Below are 25,903 nucleotides of genomic sequence, written 5' to 3' on the forward strand. Positions count from 1 at the left end.
TAAACCCCATGCCCCCGACAAAGGGCCCTCCTGTGTTTCGGGCTGTATTTTCATTTTTAAGAGCTCACCCTCCATTGACAGTAGCCACATTGTTTTTTAGCTTAGGAGGACTTTGACACTTAATCCCGTTGTCACGGCAACGTGGTAGGGACAGAGGAGCCTGAGTTCAAACGTCTAGTGGTTGTACATACGCCCTGGGTCACCCTGGGCATCTGCCATCCTCTCTCTGGGTCTCAGTGTCCTCTCTGGAAAATGGGCATGATTATAACCCCCCAGTTCTGTTTAGAGGAAGGTGGAAGTAATGTCCACAGGGTGTTTAGGGCAATGCATGGCAGTTAGTGGATGCCCCACGATGGGGCACAGAAGTTAATGCCACGTCCCCCTCCCCTTCCTCACTCCCATGTCAGAAGTGACTGATACAAAGGCCTCCGGTCCAGCCTGGGGGGAGGGAAAAGTGGTCCTGAGCCTGAGCCTGCTGTAAAAATGCGGTGGTCCCTTGTGCAAAGTGAGTGAGCCCCCTTGATCTCAGCTTCCCCAGCTATGAGGTGAGGGGGTGAGCTAGATGAGCTCCCAGGGCCCTTTCAACTCTGACTTCCAGAATTTAAATCCCAGATCATTATTGTTTTTAAACTGTGCATTTTAAAAGAAATGAGGGCTTGGGGAGGAGAAAGGAATTCCTTTAACCCACAGGGTCAAAGGGGGTCACTGAGGGGACAAAGGAGCAGGAAAGGAAGGCGATGGGGCGGAAGGCTGCCATGAGGAGCAGGACCTAGAAGATCTGAAGTCCTCGACCGGGAGGTCTGATGGACGCATTCAAACGCCCCGAGTCGAGTCAGCACCGGTTAGGATCAAGCTGGCCATCCAGCCTCAGACCTCGGCTTGCCACCTCCTTCGGAAACCCGGGAGGCCTACCCCACAGAGAGGCCGGGGTGGAATGAAAAGAAACAGGACGGCTCTGACGCCAGAAGGGAGGAATTCTAGCCCTCAGCCCAGGTCGGCTTCCTGACTCGCAGGGAGGGGTCAGGCTCCGAAGGGCTCGGAGCTTGCCTGAATTTGAGGAATCAACACCACACTTTGATGTGTGCCTTTGAAAGGCAGCCTGACTCCAAGGCAGGTGAATCTGGGTAGCCAAGAACAAGGGCTTCTTTATGGCCTTTAAAGTGACCAGAGACCTGCCCACGCGCACACACACGTGTCTTGCTGTGCATCCGTGCCCGACGTGGCCGAGGTAGCTGGGGGGAGAGAGGGAGGCCTGGGGGGCCAGGTGTCAGGGTATTTTCCTCACTGCTGGCTCTCTGCTCTTTCTTGGGGACCGTGTTGTGTTGGAAGAGACACTTAATATTCATGAGCTGTGATCTCCACTTGAAGGGAGTGCCCTGGGGGAAATTGAAATATTAAGCAAGTGAGGGATATAGACCTAATTGTATCCTCCTTTTCTTTTTGGACAGAGAAGTCATGTGCTTAAAATAAAATGATGGATGGGCAGTCAGGATTGTGTGAAAGCCCCAGTGCTGTAGCCTGCAGAATAAATCAGCTCTAACATATGCAGTCAGAACCAGGCGGAGGATGGTGCAAGCTGGCCGCTGGGTCACATCATGTCATTCATTCCCACATTTCCTGATGCCTGCTGTGTGCCCAGCCCCGTGCTAGTTGCAAGGGGACAAGGAAGCAGGAGCAAGAAAGGCCAGAGAAATGACACTAATGACTATTTGAATGTAATTGTTGGAAGGGCCAGTAAGTGGACATACTTGGAAGTACGTAAACGAAGGGCCTCCTTTATATCAGACAGGAGTCAGGAAAGTCCTCCTTCGGGACACCTACATTTAAGCTCAGACTCGATGATTGAATAGAAAATGGACAAATTAGGGAGATGTGTAGGGCAGGGTGATAGAGTGAGGACTGCAAGAAGTTTGGACTAGTAGATCCACGAGACAGGAAAGGGCTTACAAGGCTGTCAGAGAAAGGCAGCGTGGCCAGACAGGAGGGAGGGAGGGAGGTGAGGCTGGAGTCCTGCAAGTTCTCCTCTGTCAGATCTCGGTGAGGCTGTCACTCCTGGTCTGACATTCCATGCCAAGCCCTGGCATGCCATGCCAAGCACGATGGGCCAAGTGCGTGCTTGCATAGATCAGGGGTCAGCAACCTGCTGCCCTTGGCCAGCCCCAACCTGCTAACCATCTGGGGACATACAGTTTCATCGAAACCCATTTGTGCTCCTTGGGTTAGATATTTGCCAATACAAAAACATGGTTGAGTAGTTCCGATGGAGACCTTGGAGGGCCCACGAAGCCAAAATAGTTACTGTCTGGCCCTGTACAGAAAAAGTTGACATCCTACCGTTGGCAAAGATGGATGAGTATATAGGTGGGTAAAGTAGCAGCCACTTGGGGAGATCAAGGCACAGAAGAGTTGAAGAGGCGAGTGTATTGCCTTATGCATCTTGCTCCTGGGGCCTTAGAAGCTTAGCTGTAATTGTATCGATCCCCCACATTTTCCCGTTACACAGCAGTTTCCCTCACCTTTCACAGAAGAAGTTACCCCGTCCATTCTTGTGTCCCCAGCGTTCAGCTTCAGCGGGTCATTAACGGATGCGCTGCGTGAAATGACACTCGGTGGCAGGAAAGAGGGCCCAGAGGAGCCCAAACTGCTCACCGCCTAAAGGCAGCATCCAGGATCCTCCTGGGGCCGCAGAAGGGAGTGTGTTGATATTTATGGAGAATCTATTCTGTGGTCTCATTGCAAACCCACAACGCCCCCGTCAGCCAGGCATTATTATCACCACTCTCCAGATGACACAACAGAGCCCCCAAATGTTTAAGTGACTTTTGAGAAACTGGCCTTCATTCAGTAAATATTTAGTGAGCTGGAAAACCACTACATGGGGAAAGGAGCCTTCGGGTGCACTCCATCCCATGCCTGCTGGTGGCCGCGCAGCCCGCCCAACCTCCTCTTTGGGTCTCCAGGAGGCTGTTGGAAGGCGTGGGACCATTGCTCCCATTTTACACAAGGTGAGCGCGAAGCTCAGGTAGGTGAAGTGACTTTGTCCAAAGCAGGTGATCCTTAAACTGCAGAGCTGGGATTTGATCCAAGATCTGCCCAGCTCCACAAGTAGAGGAGCGGTGGCCCTCTTCCAAAACACTAGACCTTTAAAAACCATTAGGAGAGGCAAGATATGTCATCGTCCCTGACAGTAGACATCGTAGTAGAAATAGCTCATGATTAATTTTATTCGTTTCATTAATTTCATGCTTTTTCTCTATTAACTCCTTTGATTAATTGCATTGACCCTCTGTGGGAGTGTTAATATTGTGCTGGCTAAAGATGGCTGGATAAGGAAAAAGCACAGAGATGTCAAGTAATTTACTCGAGGCTTCCAGTAAGGGGGAAGTCTGGCTCTTAAGCCCTCAGGCTGAACTATTAATTTACGCTACCTCTTGATCATTAAGGTTATCTAATAAAATGTGTCCTCTCAAGAGCTGAACAGCCAGCCAGCAAACAGATAATGAGAAGGGGAAACAATGCGCCCAGCAAAGGAATCTTCACATAACAAAAGGATCCCAGGGTCTCTTTAAGAAACACTGTCTGAAGTGTTTGTTTACAGATCATTAAATACTTAACAGAGGGAGAAACTAAAAGCGACTTTCTTTTGGCTGCTACTGATTAAGTACTGAGAATAAATTAAGATAAAGTAAATCTGAAATTTAAATAATTTTTAAGGGATTGGGTTTTCTATTTTCATTTGCCAGACAGAAAGATAAAACACTCCATGCCCGGGGTCTGGCTAAGGTTACCATCTCCCCGCCACCAGGCAGCAGCCACAGGGGTCCCTCGAAGTCAGCTGGAAGCCAATGTGACCAATCTCACACTGGTCTCTGTCTATATTAAGCACCTGCTGCATGTAAAGCTGTTTGCTAGGTACGATGCAGATGGGCGTGACAAGTGGCAGCACAAGTCCTTCACTGGGGGACTTCAGAAGACAGCATCCTTAAGGATGTGCCTGGACTGATAGGAGGCAACTGCAGGAGGACTTTGAAAGCCCCCTGGTGTGGGGTGTGGGTCTGTGAACACTACCAAGGCACCTTGGCTCAGGAAGACCAGGTGCACAGCTCTGCTGCTATAAAGGTCCAGAACTAGGGTTCTTTGGGGGCTACAATGAGTAAACTGGTTCCAAAAAAAAGTCTACTGGGAGGGGAGGCACAAGATAGGTGGGTGTCTGAGTGCAATTCTGCAGCAAGGAGTGGTTTCTAGGCAGAAGCCTGCTGTGCCAGGAGCAGTGTTGTAAGACCAACCTCCCCTCAGTGGGATGCTCTTCAAGGGCCAACAAAGTACTCTTGGCAAACTGACCAGAAGAGAAATCAGAGGGATTTTGGCTCTCAACACCGGTCAGAAACCCAGCCCAAATTATCCATAAGATTGAACTACCCTTCCAGCCACTGTTGGCAGGGCTGTAAAAGGTCCTGGCTGGGGCCGATCCCTCAGTTCAGGAGCCCAAAACCACGCATAGAACTTGAGTTCAGGCTCATTACCCATGCGAGGGCTGCACAAGCGTCTTCCACCTCTCTACTTTCCCATCTGTCTGGGTGCATTTTGCCAAGAGCACTCCTACATGGGGAGAGAGGCTGAGAAAGAGAAGCTGGTTGACCTGCCCCAAGAGCACAGGGGACCACTTCTCTGCTCCAGGCTCCATCCCCCAAGCATCCTTTTCCATCTGTGAGATGGGAGTGCTGTTCTTCCCTTCATAGGGTAGCTAGGATACTTCCTTTCTTTCCTTTGTGAATTTATCCATCATGGAGTTGTTGAACGTGTCTTACGTGTCAGGTCCATGCGAGGCACTGAAGATGCCAGTTCTGCTGTGCTTGGGATGGTCGGTTCCTGTCCTTCAGAAAGCGCTCAATAAATGTCAGTTATTATGACTGTTAATCATCTAGTTCTATGAGTAGTGAACGCCCAGTCCCTGGAAGAGATCAAGCGGAAAGTTAAGAATCTTGACTCCGGGAAGCCATAAAGGGGATTCCATTCCATAGCATGATTAACAGACATAGTTCAGTGTGTTTCTCCCCTAACTTATCTGGCTCTTTCTTGAAGTTTTGAAGCTTCCAGTTTTCCTTAACCCCTCTGGCCACACTTACACAGACGTTCTGCTCACCCTTTAAAATATTGGAGCTCGCCAAAGTCCCCAAAGGAGCTACTTCTCATACTGCACTTTGTCCCTAAGCTCATCATTCAAAGCCAAAGACCGCCCCACCCCCACCCCAAATCTCTGTCTTGAGTCTGGGCTTTTCTCTTGACCTGTGTTTGGACTTACATACCCAGTTGCTCTCATTGGATGCCCCACAGGCACTCAAACTCAACACATTAGATAGCGAACGTACCAATTGATTTTCTCCCCAGACCCGCTGCAACTCCTGTTTTTCTGTCTCAACTGGTGGCGCCACTAGCCAACCAGATATTTCCGCTAGAAGCTTGGAAAACATCCTTAAGTCTCCCCTCCCTGTCATTTCTCACATCCAGACGATCACCACCATGTGCATTTTACTTTGAGAACTAACCCCCACCCCAAATCAACCCCGCTTTCCCTCTTCCTGCCTTCCTTGCTCTACCTGAGTCCCCTCCAGCTCCCTTGCAGACTTTTGCAGGAGAACTCCAGCAGATCCCAGGTTACCCATCAGGGCTTGCCCTCACCGACCCTCCCCCGTAGGGAGAGCACCGCTTCCTAAAATGCAAACATCATTTTGTCACTCTCCATTTGAAAAGGCGAGTGCCCTTGAGATCAATCCAAATCCCTTACTGTGGCATTCAAGGTCTGAAGCTGGCCTTTGCACTTCACACTCCAAGATCTTTTGTGTTTCATCTGCTAGGCTGTTTCCAGCTCCATCCATTTGCTTGCAGAGACTGGCAAGTATCCCCACCACCCAGTCCTGGGACCCCTCCGAGATCCAGCCCAGTGTAACCTCCCAAGAATCACCTTCTCGAATCTGGGTAACCCTCGGGGCTCTGTGTGTGTGGTGGATGGGAGGCCCTCCTCTCTGCTCCCACAGCCTCTCCTACCTCAGGACAAAATACTGTGTCCACAGTGATTGACTTACTTGCTCCCGTCACCAGGCTCTGGGCTCCTGGAGTTTTGGGATCCAGTGTCATTCATCCAACTCCCCAGAATTCAGTCCTGGATCTGGCAAGTAATTTCTGGCTCAGTAAATACAGAATAAATGAGTGAAGGAAGGCCATGTTTCTTAGCAGACAGTTTTACTATTCAGGCAGCAAAGCGTAGTAGAGCTTTGTTGGTCTTTAGAGGCAGCCCAGCCCCAGTTTCAATCACAGGCTCGTCTGCCTTCTAGGGGGTCCTCTCCGGCGCGGTGTCTCACTGTGATGGTTTTGTGCCTGGCTCCGGAGCCAGTTGCTAGTGTTCAGATCCCCTTTCTGCCTCAAAAGTGGGGTGGGGGCTACTTTAGTTTCCTCATCTATAACAGGACCACATCACAGGACTGACACTTGCTACAGAGCTGCAAAGCACCATACAGGTGTTTGCCCATAATGTTCTTTTGAGCCTCTTTTTCCCTTGGTACAAAGGAGAGAAGGGCTAGGGGGCAGCCCTCTTTCTCCATCTCGTTGCTGAGGACGGCCCTAACTCTTTGACAAGGTCCAAGCGTTTTAGAACCTCGGTGGAAGGGATGGGCTGACCCAGGGCCTTTGGTGGTTACTTAGATCCCTCCTCCCCCTCCCACAGGACTGCCTGATAACCCCGAACTGAGCTGCTTTTCAAAACCCAGTCCCAGTGCCCGCTAGAGCTTCCTTTTTGGGAGGGAGCCTGATTCACTAGTAGCTGGAAAGGACTGCAGGTAGGCCACCCCCCAGGCAGAGAATTCAAAGGGAAGTGGATAGCTGTGTAAATAGCACGGCTTTACGGGGGCATTTAAGCCGGTGCTCCTTGTTAAGGAAATTGATGGCTTTGTAAGCACTGCCTCTGAAGGGAGTACTTGAGTTGAAGCCTCCCCATCTGTCCTCGTAAATTCCCTAATGGACTGTGGGCCCGGAGGCTGGGCCCCGGTGTGTTCAATCACCTGCCAACAAAAACTCAGATTCCACTTAAAAAAAAAAATTAAAAAGGTTTAACCAAAACATAAGTGATGGAGCCCGTGCAGTTTAACTGGCACAGGGCAGCAGAGACAGATTGCCGCTTCCTTTGGGGAAAGGGAGACTCCTGATCCTTCACAGAATCTGTTTTCCTGCCGGACTCCACGCCAGGTGTTTTCTATACAGCTCCTCATTTCATCCCCCTCATGTCTGAAAGGAGGAAACCAGGACCAGGACATGAAGCGTGTTGCTCAGGGACGCCCAGCTCCTTAGCGCAGGCCGGGATGTGACCGCAGCTCCAGCAGACCCGGGAGCCTGCCTGTCCTGCAGCATTGAGGACGGAGCCCCATCAGCTTGTCTCTTTAGGCCCCCTCGGTGTCCCCAGCCTCATAAAACCCATGCAGGGGCCCGGATTATGGCATGACACTAGTCAGGATCAGATTCTTGCTTCAACTTGTGAAACCTTATATGAATCTATTGACTTATCCTCTTTATACAGTTTCCTGGTCTGTGAAGTATGGATAAGGATAGCACCAAACATACAGGGCTCTTCTCGGATTAAATGACATTATACATTGAAAAACTTTTAACGTAGTGCCCGGCATGTGCCAAGTCATCCGATCGTTCACGTAGCAAATGCATTTATTGCCTGGTCGCTAAAATGGTTATTAGAGAAGTAGAGGATGCAATGGGAAGACGTAGAGACGGGCAAGCAGCCCCCCCACCTCACCCCGGGGAGATTAGCAGAGAGACTTTGCAGAGGAGTGCTTGGTCAAACTATGGCTAAGGATGCGTAGAGGCCAGTCAGAGGAAGAGCAGTGCTGGGAATTTGGGGGAATACGGCCCATTGGGGAAGCAGCTGCACTTTGAGGCTGTCAGCCGTGACTAGAGAAGGAACGAGAAGGCGACAGAAACAGGCAGGGACCGGATTATGCCTCGCGATCCTCATCAGGCCTCTGCTGGCAAATGTTGAATGGATACCACTGTCTTCTGAGGCAGCCAATTTCGCTTTCAGACCAGCTGCACTTTGTTAGAGTTTTCCGCTGTGTCCCCTCTGAGCCCTCTCTTCTCCAGGTTAAACATCCCCCTACATAAGAGGATTGCTCAGTGATGGTGCCTACCTTGGGCCCTATTCTCAGACCTCAGGGGCCCCAAACTGGTCTGTGTAGCCACCTGAGAACCACAGGCAGCCTCTCTGATCTCCCTTCTGGAATCTATAGCCAGTTACACAGTCTGCAATCCCATGACTTGTTTGCGCAGTCACCTTCTGCAGTCAGTAGAAACTGATCTCAGAGCACCCAGGATTCCTGGGAGCTTTTTCCATACATGAATAATAATGCTAACCCTTATCCTTTCTAGTTAAACAACAACAACAACAACAAAAACAGGTTTTGGTTGATATTTTTAAATATTCCAGATTAACTCATAAAATTTAGGAGTTTTCCCTCCCTCCCTCCTTCCTTCTTTCCTTCTATCCTTGCTTCCCTCCCTCCTCTGTGTTCTCCTTATTGGGAGGAGACACACACACACCACACACACGTTTCTCTAAGAACAAAATACAGTTCAGCAATACAGACCAAAGAGCATATATTCAAATGACATAAAATCCTCTTCCAAGGGCAGAAGAGGAGCCTGCCCATCACGTAAGGTAAAGAAACTTACCCGAGAACAGCTCAGCATGTTGACTTGGCCTCGGCCCTTAGCGCACTGTGGCCTATCTCACCAACTTGGAGGTGGAGGACGCTGTGGCTTGAATGCCTCATCTTGTTGGACTTATCTGAACCATATGGCAGGAGGATGGTCTCCGAAGCGGGCCCAACCAATCAGGGCTCGGGTGGGAGGGACCCACTGTGACACTCTAGTTTCTCGGGTGGGATCCCCACCAAGAGCCCAGTGTGCTGCGGTCACCTTAGTCACGACCAGCTGTGCCAGACTGGGGTGACTGGCTCGGTTTTCCTGTGGTGCCCTGATTCATCCTCAGTTCCTTGGCTCCTACTATTTAGCACAGCATCCGCTTGCCCAGAAGTCTCTCTTCTCTGGAAACTTGAGGACACCCTAACGGATGGATACGTGGCTCACTTTACTGCGTTGGAGAACAGACGTGCATATGTGCCCAAACTGCATTCGTGAGGATCCGTGGGGTTTTCTTTATGGTCACATGTGCACGCTTCTCACAGACCGATTTCTATTTGAAACCGCGGATCCCCAATATTTATATAATGAGCCTTAATGAGCCAACCGAAACCCTTGGCCTGTAGCAATGAACTGTAGAGCTTTCAGTGAGTTACTTGACCTTTCTGAATCTCAGCCGCCACATTTGCAAAAGGCCTAGACAGCCTCTAGAGGCCCCTGTGGGGCGAAACCTTCACTTGTTCGGCAACGTGTACCCAGTGTCCTCTGTGTCCTGGAATTGGAAGGGCTGTCATGGGCCAACCAGCCTGTGATCCAGCTCTCAAGGCCCTGCCAGCCTACTTTAGAGAGAATGCAGCAGTCAAGTAAACTTGTGCAAAAAGCAGGGTCATGCTCTGTAGACAATGACATCGGGGAAGGGGGTGTAGGCCGCAGAGACGCAAGTGGAGGCAGCGCAGCCCGAGGAGGCGAAGGCGAGGAGAGTGAGCTGAGCAAGCCACGCGGTGGCTTCTAGGGAGAGGACTTCTAGATTGCAGGGCGATAAGAACATGTGAAAACAGTAACATGTCTGAGCATTTGCCATAATATTTTATCTGATTGTTGCAGCCACTGTCTAAAATGGGTGGGAGAAGCAGTTTGGTCGTTTCGCTTTTACAGACACAGGGAGCGAAACCCAGGATGAAACTGAGGGGTACCGGGTGCCGAAGAGTAAGTGAGCGGCGGAGTCGAGCCTCCAATTTTGATTTCCTGTCCTTTTTTCCACCTGCAGTTTGCCATAGTCCTCGCCTGTGTTTCTCAGAAACGTCTTCAGCTGCGCTGTTCTCAGTTTTCATTTTGCTAATGTTTCCCCATCTTCAGACCGGAAACCTGTTTTGTTTTTGTTTGTTTGTTTTTAAGATTTTATTTATTTATTCATGAGACACACACACACACAGAGGCAGAGATACAGGCAGAGGGAGAAGCAGCGGGCTCCCTGTGGGGAGCCCGATGTGGGACTCCATCCTCGGACCCCAGGGTCACACCCTGAGCCAAAGGCAGACGCTCAACCGCTGAGCCACCCAGGTGTTCCTGAAAACCTGGTTTAATGTTTAAAGGGGCAAAACCATCAAGAACCAAATACATTTTAGAATGACTCCATTGAAGGCGATCCTAGAGCTACTTGATGGAACTCTCTTCCTGTAGAAGGGAAATTGCAGCCCAGGGAAGGAAATGAGAGTGCATCTCTTTTCAACTCCTGTTCACTTGACCAAGCTGCTGATTTTGAGAAAGTGTCCCATTCTTTTCTCTTTCTTTCTTTTTTACCTCTTTGCTTACTTACTTTTGGTGTGGGGAGACGAGATCACATGACAACCACTGACACTCCGTTTGCGGTTGGCTATCTTCATCACCCTTTTATGCCACTTTTATACATTCTCTGCATATGAATGCTTCAGACTGCTTTTCTCTATTTATTATTAGCTTATATTATCCAAGACAAATCTCATTTTGTTATTTCCTGCTTATACTTTTAAAGGCCTTTGGGTCTTGGGTGTCACTGTCCCTCCTGCCTGCCTGTTTCGTGGCCACTACATAATTCATTGTGGGACTGAATTTTACCTCCTCTTCCATATCGTGAGATAGGATTGGATCCCAAAAGAGACCCAGCTGAAAATCATTCAGGGCCTGAGCATTCTGCTCTATTGAATGCCTTGTCACTTATTAGGATCACTATCTTCGCTTATAATCTTTTTAGGCCATTCAAATAACTATACTTAATTCAAGGTGATGCAAATGTATCTTCGAGTTCCAATTCATAAAACCATCAAATCTCTTTATTAAATTTCAGTCCAGTATGCACCACCTTTTCTATCCAGATGTTCCATTGCTTTGCAAATTCAGTTAAGAAAGAAAATAAAATAATATTTAGGACAGATGGTGAGGCACGATGTCTCATGGGGAGAAAAATATTATGGGATGGTTTAGATAGAATTGGATTTTTTTTCCTCCTAATGTGTGCTTGGATTTATAATAGGATCTCATTCTAATTAATATTTTCATAAAAATCTTTCTATCGTACAATCTGCTGAAACAGATTCAAGTCAGGTTTGTGATCTCTTCAATACAATCAATAACAGACATTTTGAAACTCCAAAAGAATTTTGTTAATTCATCATTTACTGAGCACCTGGTATGAGAAATGGCTTTGTCCTAAGAACCAGAGACGTGAATAGAAGTCACACTTGAAACGGCTCAGAAATGTCTCACAATCCAAGAGCTGTACACACTCATTAATTTATTCTCAAATGCCAATTACATAATATGGTGAGGCAGTTTTGTTGATCCTAAAGAAAGGTGTACACTTGGAAATGTGCTTCCACGAAACCTATGTCACAGGGCTGGGGGGAAAGAAACAATAATAAGTAAAATTTATTTTTAGTTAGTGAATAACAGTGTGGAGGAGATAAAACAAGATGATATGTATGCTCTAATGGGGATGAAGGTGTGTAGGCAAGGTTGTTATTTGCGGAAGTAATATTTTAACTGAGCCCTAAACGATGAAAGGGAAGAGGTTGTAAGAAAAGTCAGAGAAAAGGTATTCTAGGTAAAGTGAATAGCAAATTCAAGTTCCTGGACCTATAACAAGTTTGGTTCATTTAAGAAACATTTGCTTCTTGAACAGAGGGATTGTTGAATGAATAGAGTGGTTGGATGGATGATATGGTGAGTGAGGGGGGTAGTATGATCAGGCAAGGTGGGGACTTGTTGGCCATGATAGTGATTGAATTTCGCCCCACATAGTATGGGAAGCCATTGAGTTTTAGGTAGGAAGATAGCCTGGAAGTTTATGTTTTTAAAAGAGCAATCTAGCTGTGGATGAGTTGAAGAGGAAGGATTAGGAAATAGGCCAAAGAAGCAAAAAGACTGATTAGATAAGCATTGGTTAAGTGACAATGGCCTGGATTAGAGTGGCAGTGATGGAACAGAAGTGAATCTCTTTGGAATATTCTGAGATAAAAGAGGATACAGGATGTGCTCATGGACTTTATGTGGGGTTGGAAGGTGGGCTGAAAAAAAATGGGAGAGATGACTCAGACAGTGTTGATTTGGCCATTGTTGGGCAATGTTGTCATTTACTAAGATGGACAAGAGAGGAGTGTGGGGAGAAACCATTACTTCTGCTTTAGACTTGATGATTTTGTGATGCTTTTAAATAGATATTTAAGTAAAGATGTCACTGTAGGCAGTTAGGATTCATAGAAGAGGTAATTTCTAAAGAAATGTTTGAGTCATTGGCACACAGATATTTTCACATTTTTATTTAAAATGAGAACTGAATGATAGAATGTAGATAGATAGGAAAGGGGGCCCACGGCCTGGCCCTGAAGCCTTGGCAGCATTTAGCAGAGATTTGGGGAAGAAGCAGAGAGCAGCAAATAAGTCTATGTGGGATAAGCTGAGAGCCCAAAAGAAATGGGATGGCAGGTGCCCTGGAATCCATGAGAGAGTGCTTCAGGAATAAAGAGCTATTTCTTTATATGCTTCCAGGCAGTCTAGCAAGACAAGGATTTTGATGTTATGGTTTTAGAAACCTTGAGGTAAATGGTAAATCCATCCATCCAGGATGGATTTTGGTAGAGTAGTGAGTATAGATATTAGATTGGAAAGAACTGAAGAGTGAATTGTAGGAAAGAAGGTGGGAAGTGTAAGTAAAGATAACTCTCAATAAAATCCGTGAGTCATGAAAGAAGTGTGAAGTGGGAGACATAGTGGTAAGGAGATGTGGAATGAAAGGAGGGTATTTTTTTTAATTTTTATTTTTTAATTAACATTTTAATAGAGGCCATATCCTGTTATGATGGTTTGAAAGGAGAGAATAGCGATGCAGGAAGGAAAGGGGGTCAGTTTGTGCTAGACAAGTAGCAATCCAAAAGAGTGACAGGTGAGGCTTTGCGGAGCCAAAGATACCTGAGTCAAAGCTTGATGGGAGACTCAGGCAGAGACTAGCCTTTCAGGCTAAAGAAACAAGGACAGAAGCTCTGAGAGGTGGATTCTGAGAAGAAACTGTACATTTAAGGGCAGAGATGTGCTTTGGGATGAGAATAGACAAGACAATTGGAGCTATAGTATGGAAGGATTTGGGAGCTAGGTGGGGAAGCTCAGATTTTGCAGAAGGTAACTAAGTATTTCAAACACAGTCTAGATAAATTGTTCATGGCTTAATCACCTTAGATTCATCACTCTTAGGAAATGGGGCAGACCCAAACCAGTTAAGAGAGTATTTTAAGGGCCAAGTAGACAGAGGACCGGGCTGTCCCCTGGATCGTGCTCTCCATGATAGGCCTGGGTGTGGAATGGAAGTGTTAATATGTGACTATATCCAGATAATCCTTCTTTTCCTAGTGTTTTCCATTTGCTAGATGATGCCTGGTTGTCACAGTGAAACACAGGAAGGAATTTCTGGCCCACTTTGGTGTATGGCCAACCCTTGGAGGAACCAAAAACCAACTTAAGCTCCTCAGTTTCAGTAGACCCAACCAGCATCTGAAACTTGTTAGCGGATTCATGGTTCCTTAGAAGCCCTTCACCACCCTGTCTTCTGTACGCTGGACAGACCAATCTGGTTGAGGAGGTTAAGAACAAACCCTGGCTTGAATAGAATTAAATGAAGTCAGCAATGTGGGTTGGACATGAAGCCTTTGAAACATAGGCGATATAAAGTCCAGATATTTCTCTTCCAGAGGAAACATATGCCAGTACAGCCACCACCATCTCCCCACCAAGCTTCCCCTTTGTGAACCTTCGGGGGTTAAGTACTCCAGTTTCCCATGTTCCAAGAAGCTATTATTTGGACACAGAGATTGTGCATTTTTTGGTCGTTTGTTGTTGTTGTTTGGATGAATTGTTATGTGGCATGAAGCTTGTTGTGGTTGGACCCATCCCTAAACAAACAGCTGAATTTAAAAATACAGTTTTTTTTTTTCTGGTGTTTAAAAAAAAATACAGAAAATAGTAATCATTGGACTAACCAAATATCCTAATGCCAATCACCATTCCCTCAGCTGGAAATAGAAACAGATACTAATTTCTCAAAAGCTGACCCATCTTCACAGACAAGAAGTTTAGAAAGACAGGTCAATCCTACCACCCTCTGGAAGGTAGCCCATCTCAGGAGAGCATGCATCCAAAGTATTTGCTTACTCCTTGAGTCTTATTACATATTATATCTCCTATTACTTAAAGCTGTCATCTCCCCATCTGTAGAGAGCTTTTTTTTTCCTCAATGGGCTGGACACTTGGTAACCCCAATAGCTTCTCAGACTACTATGTAGCCCATACCAGGGATGTTGTGAAAAGTGAAAATGGAGATTCCCAAAAGGAATGTTGAAAGTTGGTTAAGGGTAATGAACTATTTTGTTGCCAGAATTACATCTTGAAAACCCAGTCCGATCCATCGACATGGTGTAGTAGAAAGGGCATTGTGTTATAAGTTCAAGTGTTCTAGTCTTAGCTGTACTACAGATGTTCTCTACAGGCTTCAGCAAATCACTTCAATTCCATGAATTTCATCTTTCCTGTACAGGAAATAAAATCATTGCTTTCAGCTCCAAGGTCATCATCGTTGTCATAGACCATGTATTGACCACCTGTTATGTCCTGAGGGCTTCACCTACGTTTACCACTAGACCATACGTTCCATGAGGTGAAGGTCATGGATGATTTTTTTACTACTCTGTGCCTACAGTTTATCACAGTACCTAGCACACAGAAGAAACTAAGAAAACATTTTGGGTCATTATGTAATCACATGAATTATGAAGTGATCTGAGCATGATAGCAAACACTTAGTCCTTCAACCATTATTCAGATGAAGAAAGCAAGGTCTAGAAATTCCAAGTAATTTCTCCAAAATCACATAAATGGTAAATGGCATTAGGGAAAGACCTAAGCAAAATCAGGTCTTAGTCCTCTAAGAGTGTGAAAAATGCAGGTTTTCCTGCTCAGAAAAATCATCAAAGTCTCCATTTCTCTCTTCTTGAAGATTTTTATTTATTTGACAGAGACAGAGAGAGTAGGAGTGAGAGCACAAGTGTGGAAGCAGCAGACGAGGGAAAGGGAGAGGGAGAAGTAGACTCCCCGCTGAGCTGGGAGCCCCAGACAGGGCTCCATTCCGGGACTCTGGGACCATGACCTGAGCCAAAGGCAGATGCTTAACCGGCTGAGCCACTCTGGTGCCCCACAGTCTCTCCATTTCTAAACAGTACAATTCAAATATCTCAAAATGGCATTGCAGTCCTTCCTTAGTCTGGCCTCATATTAGCTTTTCAGTTCATCGGCTCCAGGACCCATCATTCTCCCTTAGCTTTAACCTTGACAGCTTTCTCATATACACACACATTGCTTGAGGCTCATCCATTGCTCATACTCTTCCCTTCACATCCCCGAATTCTTTTCTTCCTCCAAAATGCTGCCCCAAACTATCTTCTTGGGAAGCCTTTTCCTGTTTTCCCAAGCAGTATTGATTCCACCCACAAGGGAGGAGCCCCACCTGATTCATCAGTGTGTCCCCAGTACCAGCACAGACACAGAGCAGATAGTGAGTAAATAAATACTGGTTATGTGGATTGAGTCTCTTCTCCAGTTCTCATCAAGGAGTTAAAAGCTATCTTAGCTGGAGATAATAACGACCCTCACTCCTAAATCTTCAGAATGCTTTGGTGCCTCTTACTTATTGCCTATTCATTGCTCAAATGATTTCAAGAGGATTACTGCATTCTTAGTCCCAGCTGGACATTATGGAAGTGTTTGTGAGACAGCCACTGGGGATTTGCTTTAGAGTACTGCAGTGAGTCCCAACGTTTGAAGAAATTTTATAGCAAAGCTAGTAAATATTTTAGACAAGATATGTCATTTCACTGGAAAAAGATACCTCTGTTTTGATGAAATCTGGTTTGCAGTACTCAGGGTATGGCCAATAATCACATCAAAGAAAAGTGTATCGATACCTGCTTAGTTGAGAACAGGCCTACACTGGTAATAATATATATGTATATATACATATACATATATGTATATATATATATATATGAAGTACATTTTAAATGCAACATGATTTTATGTTGTAAACGTCTTAAAAACTCAAGGTTTCAGCTACATATTTTTTTAACTGAAGTACAATTTCTATACAACCTTTGTCCTCACTCCCCATTTTTCCAACAATCTGCTTTATTAGGGACATGACAGTAAAAGTTTTGAACAAGAAGCCATTCAAAAACAATAGAAACTTCCTGAAGTAGCTTTTCTCTCTTCTGTATCATTTTTTTTTCTTCTACATTTTCCACAAGTCAGGTATTTTTCTGGTTTTTGTTCTGGGCTTCTGTGTAGATATTCCTTATTAATGGCACTTGTTTAAAAAAAAAACAATTTTAGGCACAATAGTCCATTACTTCTGGCTCTGCTCTATATATGCTTTATGTATATGCTTTTCAGTTCATCGGCTCCAGGACTATATATATATATATATATATATTAATTAATTAATCCATTGACTATATATATATATATATTCATTGCTTTTGTTTGTCATTTGTCCCCTCATATATTCCTTGGCCATTTGTTGGGCATCTCTTTGATTCTAGGTCCTGTGATATGAGTTCGGAATACAGGGATGAGAGTCAGCAATTTAATGCCCAGAGATAGTTCCTGCCTGCTGGGACAGGGCGGCAAGAGGGTTTTGTTCACAGACAGGTTGACAAAAGCTGGATGTGGGGAATCCAGGAAATGTGAGAGAGAGCACAGAGGAGGGTGGCCTAAGTGAGCTAGGATGGGAGTCAGTGAGAGAGAAGGGAGGATGGAGACAGCTTGCTAGAGGAGACACTCAGCTGCATCTGAAGACCCAGCAGGAGTTAGCAAAGTGAAAAATGAGAAATAGATCCTACGCAGAGGAAACAGCCCTTAGGACGCCAAGACAGAATGATGGGGAATGGCTGGTTTGGAAAACTGTGGGCGAGGTCCGTTGTGGAGGGCCTTGTACTCCAAGCTACGGAAGATGACCTTCACATGCAAGGGCATGTGTCACAGTGTTATGTGTGAAGCCCGGCAGGGGCAGGTATGTATCTGGGGTAGAAGGTTGTAGCTCAGATCTGCTATATTATCCCTCTGTCCTGAGGAATATACATTATCTCAGTCCTTCTTTGAAGAATACATTGGCTTGAGTTCATTCTTGCAGTAGCCAACACCTTATGGCTGTGTGGCCTTCAAGATTCTTGAAGTGAGAGCTTGTGGAAATCATCCTGAGATCTTGTACCAAACTGGCAAGAGCAATTTAAGTACCTGCTTCCTTTTCCAGCAATGAATTCTCCAGCTCTTTCTTTTATTCATTCACCACAAGGATTTTAGTGGTGTTGCAGATTCACAGTTTTCTAATCAGGCTAAGTTCATTAGTGTCCCCCAGTTGGGTTGAAGTAGTTCCATCCTAAGTAAATACATTCAAGATTACCTGGTAGTCATGGACAGATTAGAGGCTTGAATCCAGGGTTTCTGACATTAAGGACAAGAATTCTTGACAAAAGCCTAAACCCCAGCCTTTGCTTACATGCCAAGGTAAACCCATCTCATTTTCCTAAGACTTGGCTTCCAAGCTCTCAAATAGGGGCAATAATCTCTGACCATCTCAAATCGTGTCCTTCAGACAAGCCTCAGGAATGCAGAGGCATGGCATTTCATTCCGATGCTCCAGACAGATGGAAATTGAAAATTAAGTCAATGAGAAGCAGCATCATCTGTGTCTGTCCACTTACAGAGAGTCCATCTGCCTCAGGCTCCTGGAGCCTTGTGCATTTCTTCCAGAAGGAAAAGAAAGTAGCACAGGAAAGTTCAGCTGGGGATGACAGACTTGGCAATGCCTGCGCCCCACATCACGTCCTCTAGCTGGATAGAGCAGTTTCTAAATGTGATACTGCACAAAAGGGACTAAGTCTGAGACAAAGAGTTCTCTTAGGTCGGAGGAAGAAGGGGTGAGGCGGAGAAATCATACTGCCCAGTGCAATCCCGGTGTAAGCCAGTCACCCCTGGCATCTCAGCTCCTTTCTCTCCTCTCAAAGACCCCGTCTGAAGAAACTTCCCAAAGGGTACAGAGTGTGAACTGTGTTTAGACAGGAGTACGTGCATTGGGAGTGCTGGATTTTACTCATTCACTCATTCAACAATTATTTGTTGAGCGCTCCAAGGGGCTGTGCGATGATCAATACAGGGAAGGCAGGCGGTGGGGTGACCATTTGACCTTGGTGTTGACTTTAAACTCTTTTCACTATAACCTACTCAGCTACCGGCATGAAGTGTTCAAAAAGCACCAAGTACATTGATGTAATGAAAACAGGAAGGCCAGTTTTGTTTTATTGTGTTGTTGTTGCTGTCTTTGTTTTTCCTGGCCACGCATTTTTATTCCATTCCTCACTCTGTTCTCTACAGTGCTTGGGGCATGGGAGGAAAGAGGGAGAGAAAATTCTCCAGATGAAGACTGGCAGATGTAGCTGAAGGGCCCCGGGGACTCCAGGAGCAAGAGAAAATGAATTGCAGAGTCCAAGGATGTTATTTCCCAAAATGGCTCACAGTAGCTATGTCAGCAGAATCTTGGGGGAGAAACCAGGCATATTTATTCTCTCTCTCTCTCTCTCTCTCTCTCTCTCTTCCCCCCCACTCCACCTCCTATCTCTCTCTTAACTCTGTCTCTGCCTACCTATCATCCATTTAACTACCTTTCCACTTACTTGCTTAACTGTGCCTACCCCTACGCCTCCCCCATTCCCTGGTTCTGCTGAGTCCCAGCACACAGGAGGTCATAATCAGGAGCAGGTGAGCCTTCATGAGACCTCAGCTTTAGCCCCAGTTCCTGCCATTCTGGAGTCTCTTTGCTGAGAACAAGAATTAAGTCATTGTAGAGAATAGAACTTATGTGATCTTACTAGAATCTCACCCTCCCTGTCTTCAGATTGGAAGGGGGGGAATGTGGTACCAACAGTCAGGCAACCCCACGTCCTGGTCCTCAACAGGATGTGCTCTCCTTACTCTGTAGACAGAGCATGTAGGGGGCATTTCTCTCCGAGGTATGAGAAGGCCAGGCTCCTACTTCTCGCACTGCCGCCACTTCCTCCTGTGATCCAGGAGCAGATCCTTACCGCCTCTGGCTCTCAGTCCCTCATTAGCTAAGATGGGCGAAGATGCTGGCATTGTACGCATCATCTCATGAAATCCGTTTAACAGCACCGGGTAAATATATTATCGTCTCCTTTTCTTTCTTGGATGAGAAGATAAAGTTCGGGGAGGTTCTGTTAGTTTTCTTTAAATCCTACACAGCTGATATATGACAGAGCTAGGATCTGAGCAAAGCTCTGTCAAGCTTTGCCTGATGCCAAAACCCGTGCTTTCGGCAATTCCCTTTATTGAGTTTCAGGAGAGGAAAGCCTGGATTAATGGCTGGTCACTCTCGGATTAGGTCTCCGTTTTATTATATGTAAGTCGGCCCTGCTCGCCAGGAGGCTGGAGCTCCTGAGAAGTGCTGAGTCTGTATTCCCCCCATGCTCGCGCTGCCAGGCGTGCTACTGGTCACTGGAGTCCTCAGCTGGCTCAGGCTCATCTTTAAATAATTGAATTATAATGAATTGATTTATTCTGGCTCTTTTGATAGTCTTTCACTATGTAAACTGTTTGCTGAAATAAACAAGGGATTTTGGAGCTTGGAAGGGGCTCAACATCCTGCTGCCCCTGAATTCACAGACTCCTTTTTCAGATACTCAGCATCCTAGAATTCCAAGTCTTAATAATACTTGACCCCGGCTCTTTCTGTTTGGGGAGAGGACTGCCGCATGGAGTGTTTTAAGTGAGTCCTGATTGCACAAGGTGATTCCATTCAGCCAGCTAGAAATAAATGGAGCCCTTGAAAGAAGAATTATTTTTTTTTCTCTTGACTGTTATTTTAGAATGTACAAAGCATGTTTGTGTCCACTTCCTATGAGAGTTTTGCAGCCATCCTGAGAGGTTGTCCTGGCTGGGACAATCATTCTTTTCTTTTCTTTTTGTTGAAGTATAATTAATACACAGTGTTATTTTAGTGTCAGGTGTACAACATATTGATTGAACAATTCTGTACATTACTCAGCGCTCACCATGGCAAGTGTAGTCACCGTCTATCACCATACAACATTATTGCGATATTTGGGACAATTGTTTCTGTATTACAGATGGAAAGCCAGAGGCTGAGAAGTGAAGCTAATTGTGCGAAATCATATAGCTAATATAGGAGGGACAGAAGTCAATTCCTGATTGGAAAAGGGGCTCCACTCTGTTGTTCTGGAGCAAATAGGGGAAGAGTGTCCTAGACCAAGCAGTATCCTTAGGGTGATCATATGTTCTGTTATGCCTGGGATTTGCAGATTTTCCCAGGACATGTGCCCATTGCCTGGACATAGTTTTTAATAGCATCTCTATCACCAGTTTGGATGATCATTTTAAGCTCACCGGAAGACACCGCATAAGGTCCAGATTTCAAGAAGGCCCGTCTTTTAGAGGAGCTACAGTGTGTAGATAGGATGGCTCCGTTAAGTGTTAAGGTGGGGATCTTTATAAAATAGGAACCCACACAGAAAGGGGTATTTAGTTTGGCCTAAGTATTGGGAAAACAGTGCAGACCACCTGAACATTTATTAAACGGTGGGCAGGGGGATCTCCTTCCGATGGCTGCATTCTGATTTCTCCCGGCGTTGCTCTGTGCTGAAATAGCAAGCCACGTGCAGAGGTCCTGCGTCCTTAGAAGGCACCTGCCAGCTCTGTGCTTCCATGATCTTTGTCCTGGCAGCTGAGCATCGCTGCAACCTGCTGCAGCTCTACGTTGTCCCAAGTAGAAATCTCTGCTGTGGTTTGAATGACATGGGAGCTTGAGAGCTCACTTGGCCTGGGACTTTAACTGGAGCTCCTGAGGTATCTGGCCAGCCCCAAGGAGCCTAGAACAGTAGACAGGAAGGGCTCCTGGACGCCCAGCACTTTCACCCTCTTATCTGATTGAGCCCAGAGGGGCAAGACATTGGTCTTCAGTAACAGAGCAGTTGAGTTACAGAGCTGGGATTGAAGCCAACGCCTCTTGAGTATCAGTTCACTCCTAGGTGAAACCAGAATTCTCTTTGGAGTTCAGTAAACCTCAGTTTGCCACTGTGAAGTTCTGTGATGTCAGATAACATACCCAAAACTTGGAAGAGTGAAAGCCTGAATTTGAAACCAGGATCTGGGGATCCCTGGGTGGCGCAGCGGTTTGGCGCCTGCATTTGGCCCAGGGCGCGATCCTGGAGACCCGGGATCGAATCCCACATCGGGCTCTCGGTGCGTGGAGCCTGCTTCTCCCTCTGCCTGTGTCTCTGCCTCTCTCTCTCTCTCTCTCTCTCTCTCTGTGACTATCATAAATAAATAAAAAAAAAATTAAAAAAAAAAAAAAAAAAAGAAACCAGGATCTGGCATGAACACACCGTGTGACTTTGGGCAAGTTTTTTTTTTTTTTTTTTTTTTTTTAATATTTATTTATTTGAGAGCAAGAGGGAGAGAGAGAGACAGAGAGAAAACCAGTGGGGTGAGAGGTCAAGGGAGAGGGAAAAACAGACTCCCCACTAAGCAGGGAGCCCGACCTGGGTCTCAGTCTCAGAACCCTGACATCATGACCTGAGCCGAAGGCAGATGCTTAACCAGCTGAGCCCCCCAAGCGCCCCTATTTTGGGCAAGTTATTAAAGATGCATGGGAGCTCAGTGTCCTAATCTGGAGGACTGAAATAATTAAAATAATAATGCCTTTCTCACAAAGTGGCCGTGGGGCACACTTGGGGTATAATGAAGGTCCATGTGTTTGTGAATGTGTGTGCGTATGTGTGTGTGTGTGGTAAAACATGCATAACACAAGACCTACCCTCTAGATTTGTAAGTATGCATACACTTCATATAACCATAAGCACAATTTAAGCTGCAAGCACAATGCTTTACACTGTCTTGTGTACCTGCAACTTCATACCCATTGAACAGTAACTCTCAACCCTGAGCCACGTCCCAGTCCCCGCCAGCTCCTGGCCACGTCCCAATCCCCCCACCCCCACCCCCAGCTCCTGGCATCCACCATCCTAGTCTCTCCTCCTGTGAGTTTCGCTGCTTTATAGTCTTCATTTAAGTGGAGCCACACAGTATTGGACCTTCTGTGACTGGCTTATTTCACTTAGTTTCGTGTCCTCCAGAGGCATCTACGTTGTCACAAATGGCGGGATCTCCTTTTATCAGGGTGACCGTTAGTCCCTCGTGACTGCTGATGGTGGGCCTCACGGTGCTGCTGATTCTGCTGGTCTGGGCCCAACCACCGCGGATGACAGCTGAGACCAAAGAACACATCTCTCTGTTCTCTCCCTTCTCTGCCCATCTCCTGCAGATGAACCCAGCCGGTGCTATTTCCATGACGGTGATGGAGTATGTGAGGAGTTTGAGCAAAAAACTAGCATCAAGGACTGCGGGGTCTACACGCCCCAGGGCTTCCTGGACCAGTGGGCCTCCAATGCTTCAGTATCGCATCAGGACCAGCAGTGCCCAGGCTGGGTCATCATCGGGCAGCCCGCGGCCTCCCAGGTAAGCGCCCAGCCGCGTGTGCGGTTTCCTGCAGACGTCCTGCATCTCTTAGTGCCACTGGATGTGGCCACCTGACCATATCTCTAACCAAATGCAACCCCAGGGCCTCACGAGGGATGAGACACAGGATGGTTAAGTGCAGGCAACATCATCATGGTAGGGTAATGCCTCTCCTCCTGTTTCCCTACCTGTTTTAATTCATGTTTGGTGAAAGAATTCCAATTTGTACATGTCACTAGAATTCTGTGGGGCAAGACCAAATTCTTTTGGGAAAGTCCTGCTTTTATTTTTTGGAGGAGGGGGTGCCAAGTTGTGTGCCCCTTGAACACTCGCCTGTGAATTAACTCTATCATGAATTTGCTGTGTGGCCTTAGACTAGTCTCCCCACTTCTCTGGGCCCCGTTTTTCCCATCTTTAAATTAGAGGGTGGTTGAACTTGACGATCTCCAAGGACCTCTCCGCTCTATAAAGCTGTGACTCACTCCTCAGTCCCCTAATGCACTATTTATGATCCAGGATTCTTCCCCCAGGGGACTGCCAGTTTAGTTGAGGGAGCAAGCGATTGGGGCCACCAGTGCTTGTGTGATTCTAGGGATGGCCGTGCTGTCCCCAGAGTCCCCTTTCCAATTATCCTGCTGAGCAAGCACCTGCCTTCTTCCGAGACTCCCATTTCCCAGAGACACGACTCAGTGCCTCCAACCGCCTGGCCCGGTGGCCATGTCAGAGGCCAGCCTGCTCCTGGGCTTGCAGATGAGCCATTATTCCCAGCCATTCCTCCCTCGTATTGCTTCCCTGACTAGGGGGTGGCAGTGGGGGGTTTAGGCCTGATTTCTAGATGTAAGAGGGATGTGACCTTCCTCTGGGGCGCAGTGAGAATCCCTGGATGAGGTGCAAGACAGGCCCACTTCACTTATAAGTTGCAGTGTTTGTTTGGCCATTTTTCATTTGTCTGTTTATACTTGTGTTTACGTGCCTTAGATTATTTATTCATTCACATTTGTTTCTGGCTGCCCTGAGTGGAAGGGATCTTGCCTAGTCCCAGCCTGGTGAATGAATGAATTGAGGAATGAGGAATGAATGAATGAATGAATGAGGAAGTGGATGTTGAGGGTTCACCCTTCCCGTGCCACCTCCATACTTGCCGACTTCTTCTTTGGTTGCACCTGTCACCTTGAACCCAAATCACCTCTAGGCTGCGCGTTCTTGGAGAAAGAGGTCAGCCACATTCGTTCTGGTCCTCTCGTCTTCAAGCACAGGCCTAGACAAGACGAGGTGCTCTGGAAACGTGTGTTTAATTGACTACAGTTACATGCACGTGCGCACACGCGTGCACACACACACACACAGTGCTGAATGCCAGTGAGCACCACCAAGAGAAAGTGCTCGGGCATCACTTCTCTGCGGCATAGAAGGTCCTGCTCGGGAGCAGCAGGGCCGGCCGGCAATGGGGCCAGGAATTCCCAATTCAACGCTAAATGTTTAAAAACCATCATTCAAACGAGGGAATGAACACACTGGGAATCTCACGTGAGCCTCTGCTGAGGGAGCAGCTGTGCTTCAAACCACCCGACGTGTTATCGCTCCTCGCGGAAGGAGGAGGAGGCAAAGGACTGCCCAGCCTTAGCGTTGGAAAGGCGACTTCACGGGGCAATTATTTCAGTCTTGTAAGGAGGGGCTGTCAGGAATTATGGGTGATTATCTCTTCCTAAACAAAAATCCAATTTCAAAAAATCATTATAAATACTAGCTCTTCGATCTACAAAGAGGAGACGAGGAAACAAAATCATCCTATTGAATTATTCATTGTAACCAATTTTATTTTAATGAAATCGACTAGGTTCCATTACTCTGGGCTTGGACATAATCTTTGTAACAAGGAGACTCAAGCTGTAACTAAATTTGCCATAATGAGATCAGCTCACTGGAGAATGTGGGGTCCGGGGTGGGGGTGGGGGGGCGGTGGCTGTGTCCAGGCTGGGCCGGCCAGGCAGGCGGCCTGGAGGGCATCGGAGCCGCAGCCTCCAGGAGCCCCCGCTGGAGGCCAGGCCTGCGTTGACTCCAGGTTGGATCGTCCCGGGGCTTAGGGGACGGCACTCTGGGGCCCACGTTACCCCGTGCGCTGCTTACAGGAGGCTGGGAGCTCACCGCCACCCAGTCGGGGCCTCCGCTGAAGAGGTTGACGCTCGAGAGAAGGGGCGGGAGGCGCTTAGATGCGCCGCATCCTAGGTGCCCCTCCTCTTCCCCGACGCAATCATCCTTTCTCCTCTCTCTCTCTCTCTCTCTCTTTCTGTCTCCCTTACACACACACACACACGCATGTGTATGCACCCACGCGCAAAATTCCCGTGCCGGAGCATGGGTCCCCAGGGGAGGACGGGGCAGACATGGGGGGGGGGTGGCAGGGTCACTGTCGTGCACCTGCCGCCACCTTGGGCCCTACTGCACTCCACAGCCAGGGGACACGGACAGGCAGGGTGGCTTCCCCAGAGCCATGCGGCCCAGAAGTGAAAGGCCCCGCAACTGGGATGCCGGGGAGGCCGCCAGTGAGGCTGGGACTGGCGGCACATCCCGAAGTGGCAGTCAGTGGGTGGCAGGAAAGTGGCCTGGGAAGCAGCGTCGCCGAGCCTGGGCCATTGCTGGTGTCACCATGCCGGTGCCCAAGGCGCTTGGGGTCTCCCTGGCCACTCTGAGCCAGCCGGCCGGACCCCCGCTATGCCCCGAAGCTCTACGAAGGGCAGAGGTGAGGGGCTGGGAGGACGTGTGGCTGCCGGCTGCCTCTGCACTGCAGCCAGGAGAAGAAGGGTCGCGAAGAACCACACGTGGCCTGCTGAGCCGTGAGAGTCCTCGTGGCATATAGCCCCGTCACAGAAGGTCGCAGGGTCTCGCTGGGACTGCCCAGAGCAGCGTGCATCGTGCTCCCTGAGCCCAGAGAGTTGATGAAAACTTCACTTAAAAACAAAACAAAAAAAAAAGATTTTATTTATTTGAGAGAGCGAGCACAAGCAGGGGTGTCTGCAGAGGGAGGGGGCGAGGCAGGCTCTGCGCTGAGTGGGGAGCCCGACTCTGGGTCCAATCCCAGGAC

At 47.4% G+C, this 25,903-nt stretch overlaps 1 protein-coding gene across 1 annotated transcript in view; it reads left to right on the top strand.

Moving 5' to 3' along the window:
- Nucleotides 1-25,903, top strand: part of PAPPA (pappalysin 1) — a 237,167-nt gene that overhangs the window by 118,645 nt on the left and 92,619 nt on the right. Inside the window, exon 10 of the mRNA XM_077913087.1 lies at nucleotides 22,628-22,821. Within this exon, the coding sequence (XP_077769213.1) occupies nucleotides 22,628-22,821 (194 nt within the window). The remainder of the gene's footprint in view (nucleotides 1-22,627; nucleotides 22,822-25,903) is intronic.

Source organism: Canis aureus, chromosome 10 (assembly GCF_053574225.1).
Source record: "Canis aureus isolate CA01 chromosome 10, VMU_Caureus_v.1.0, whole genome shotgun sequence".
In the NCBI taxonomy this organism is placed as follows: Eukaryota; Metazoa; Chordata; class Mammalia; order Carnivora; family Canidae; genus Canis; species Canis aureus.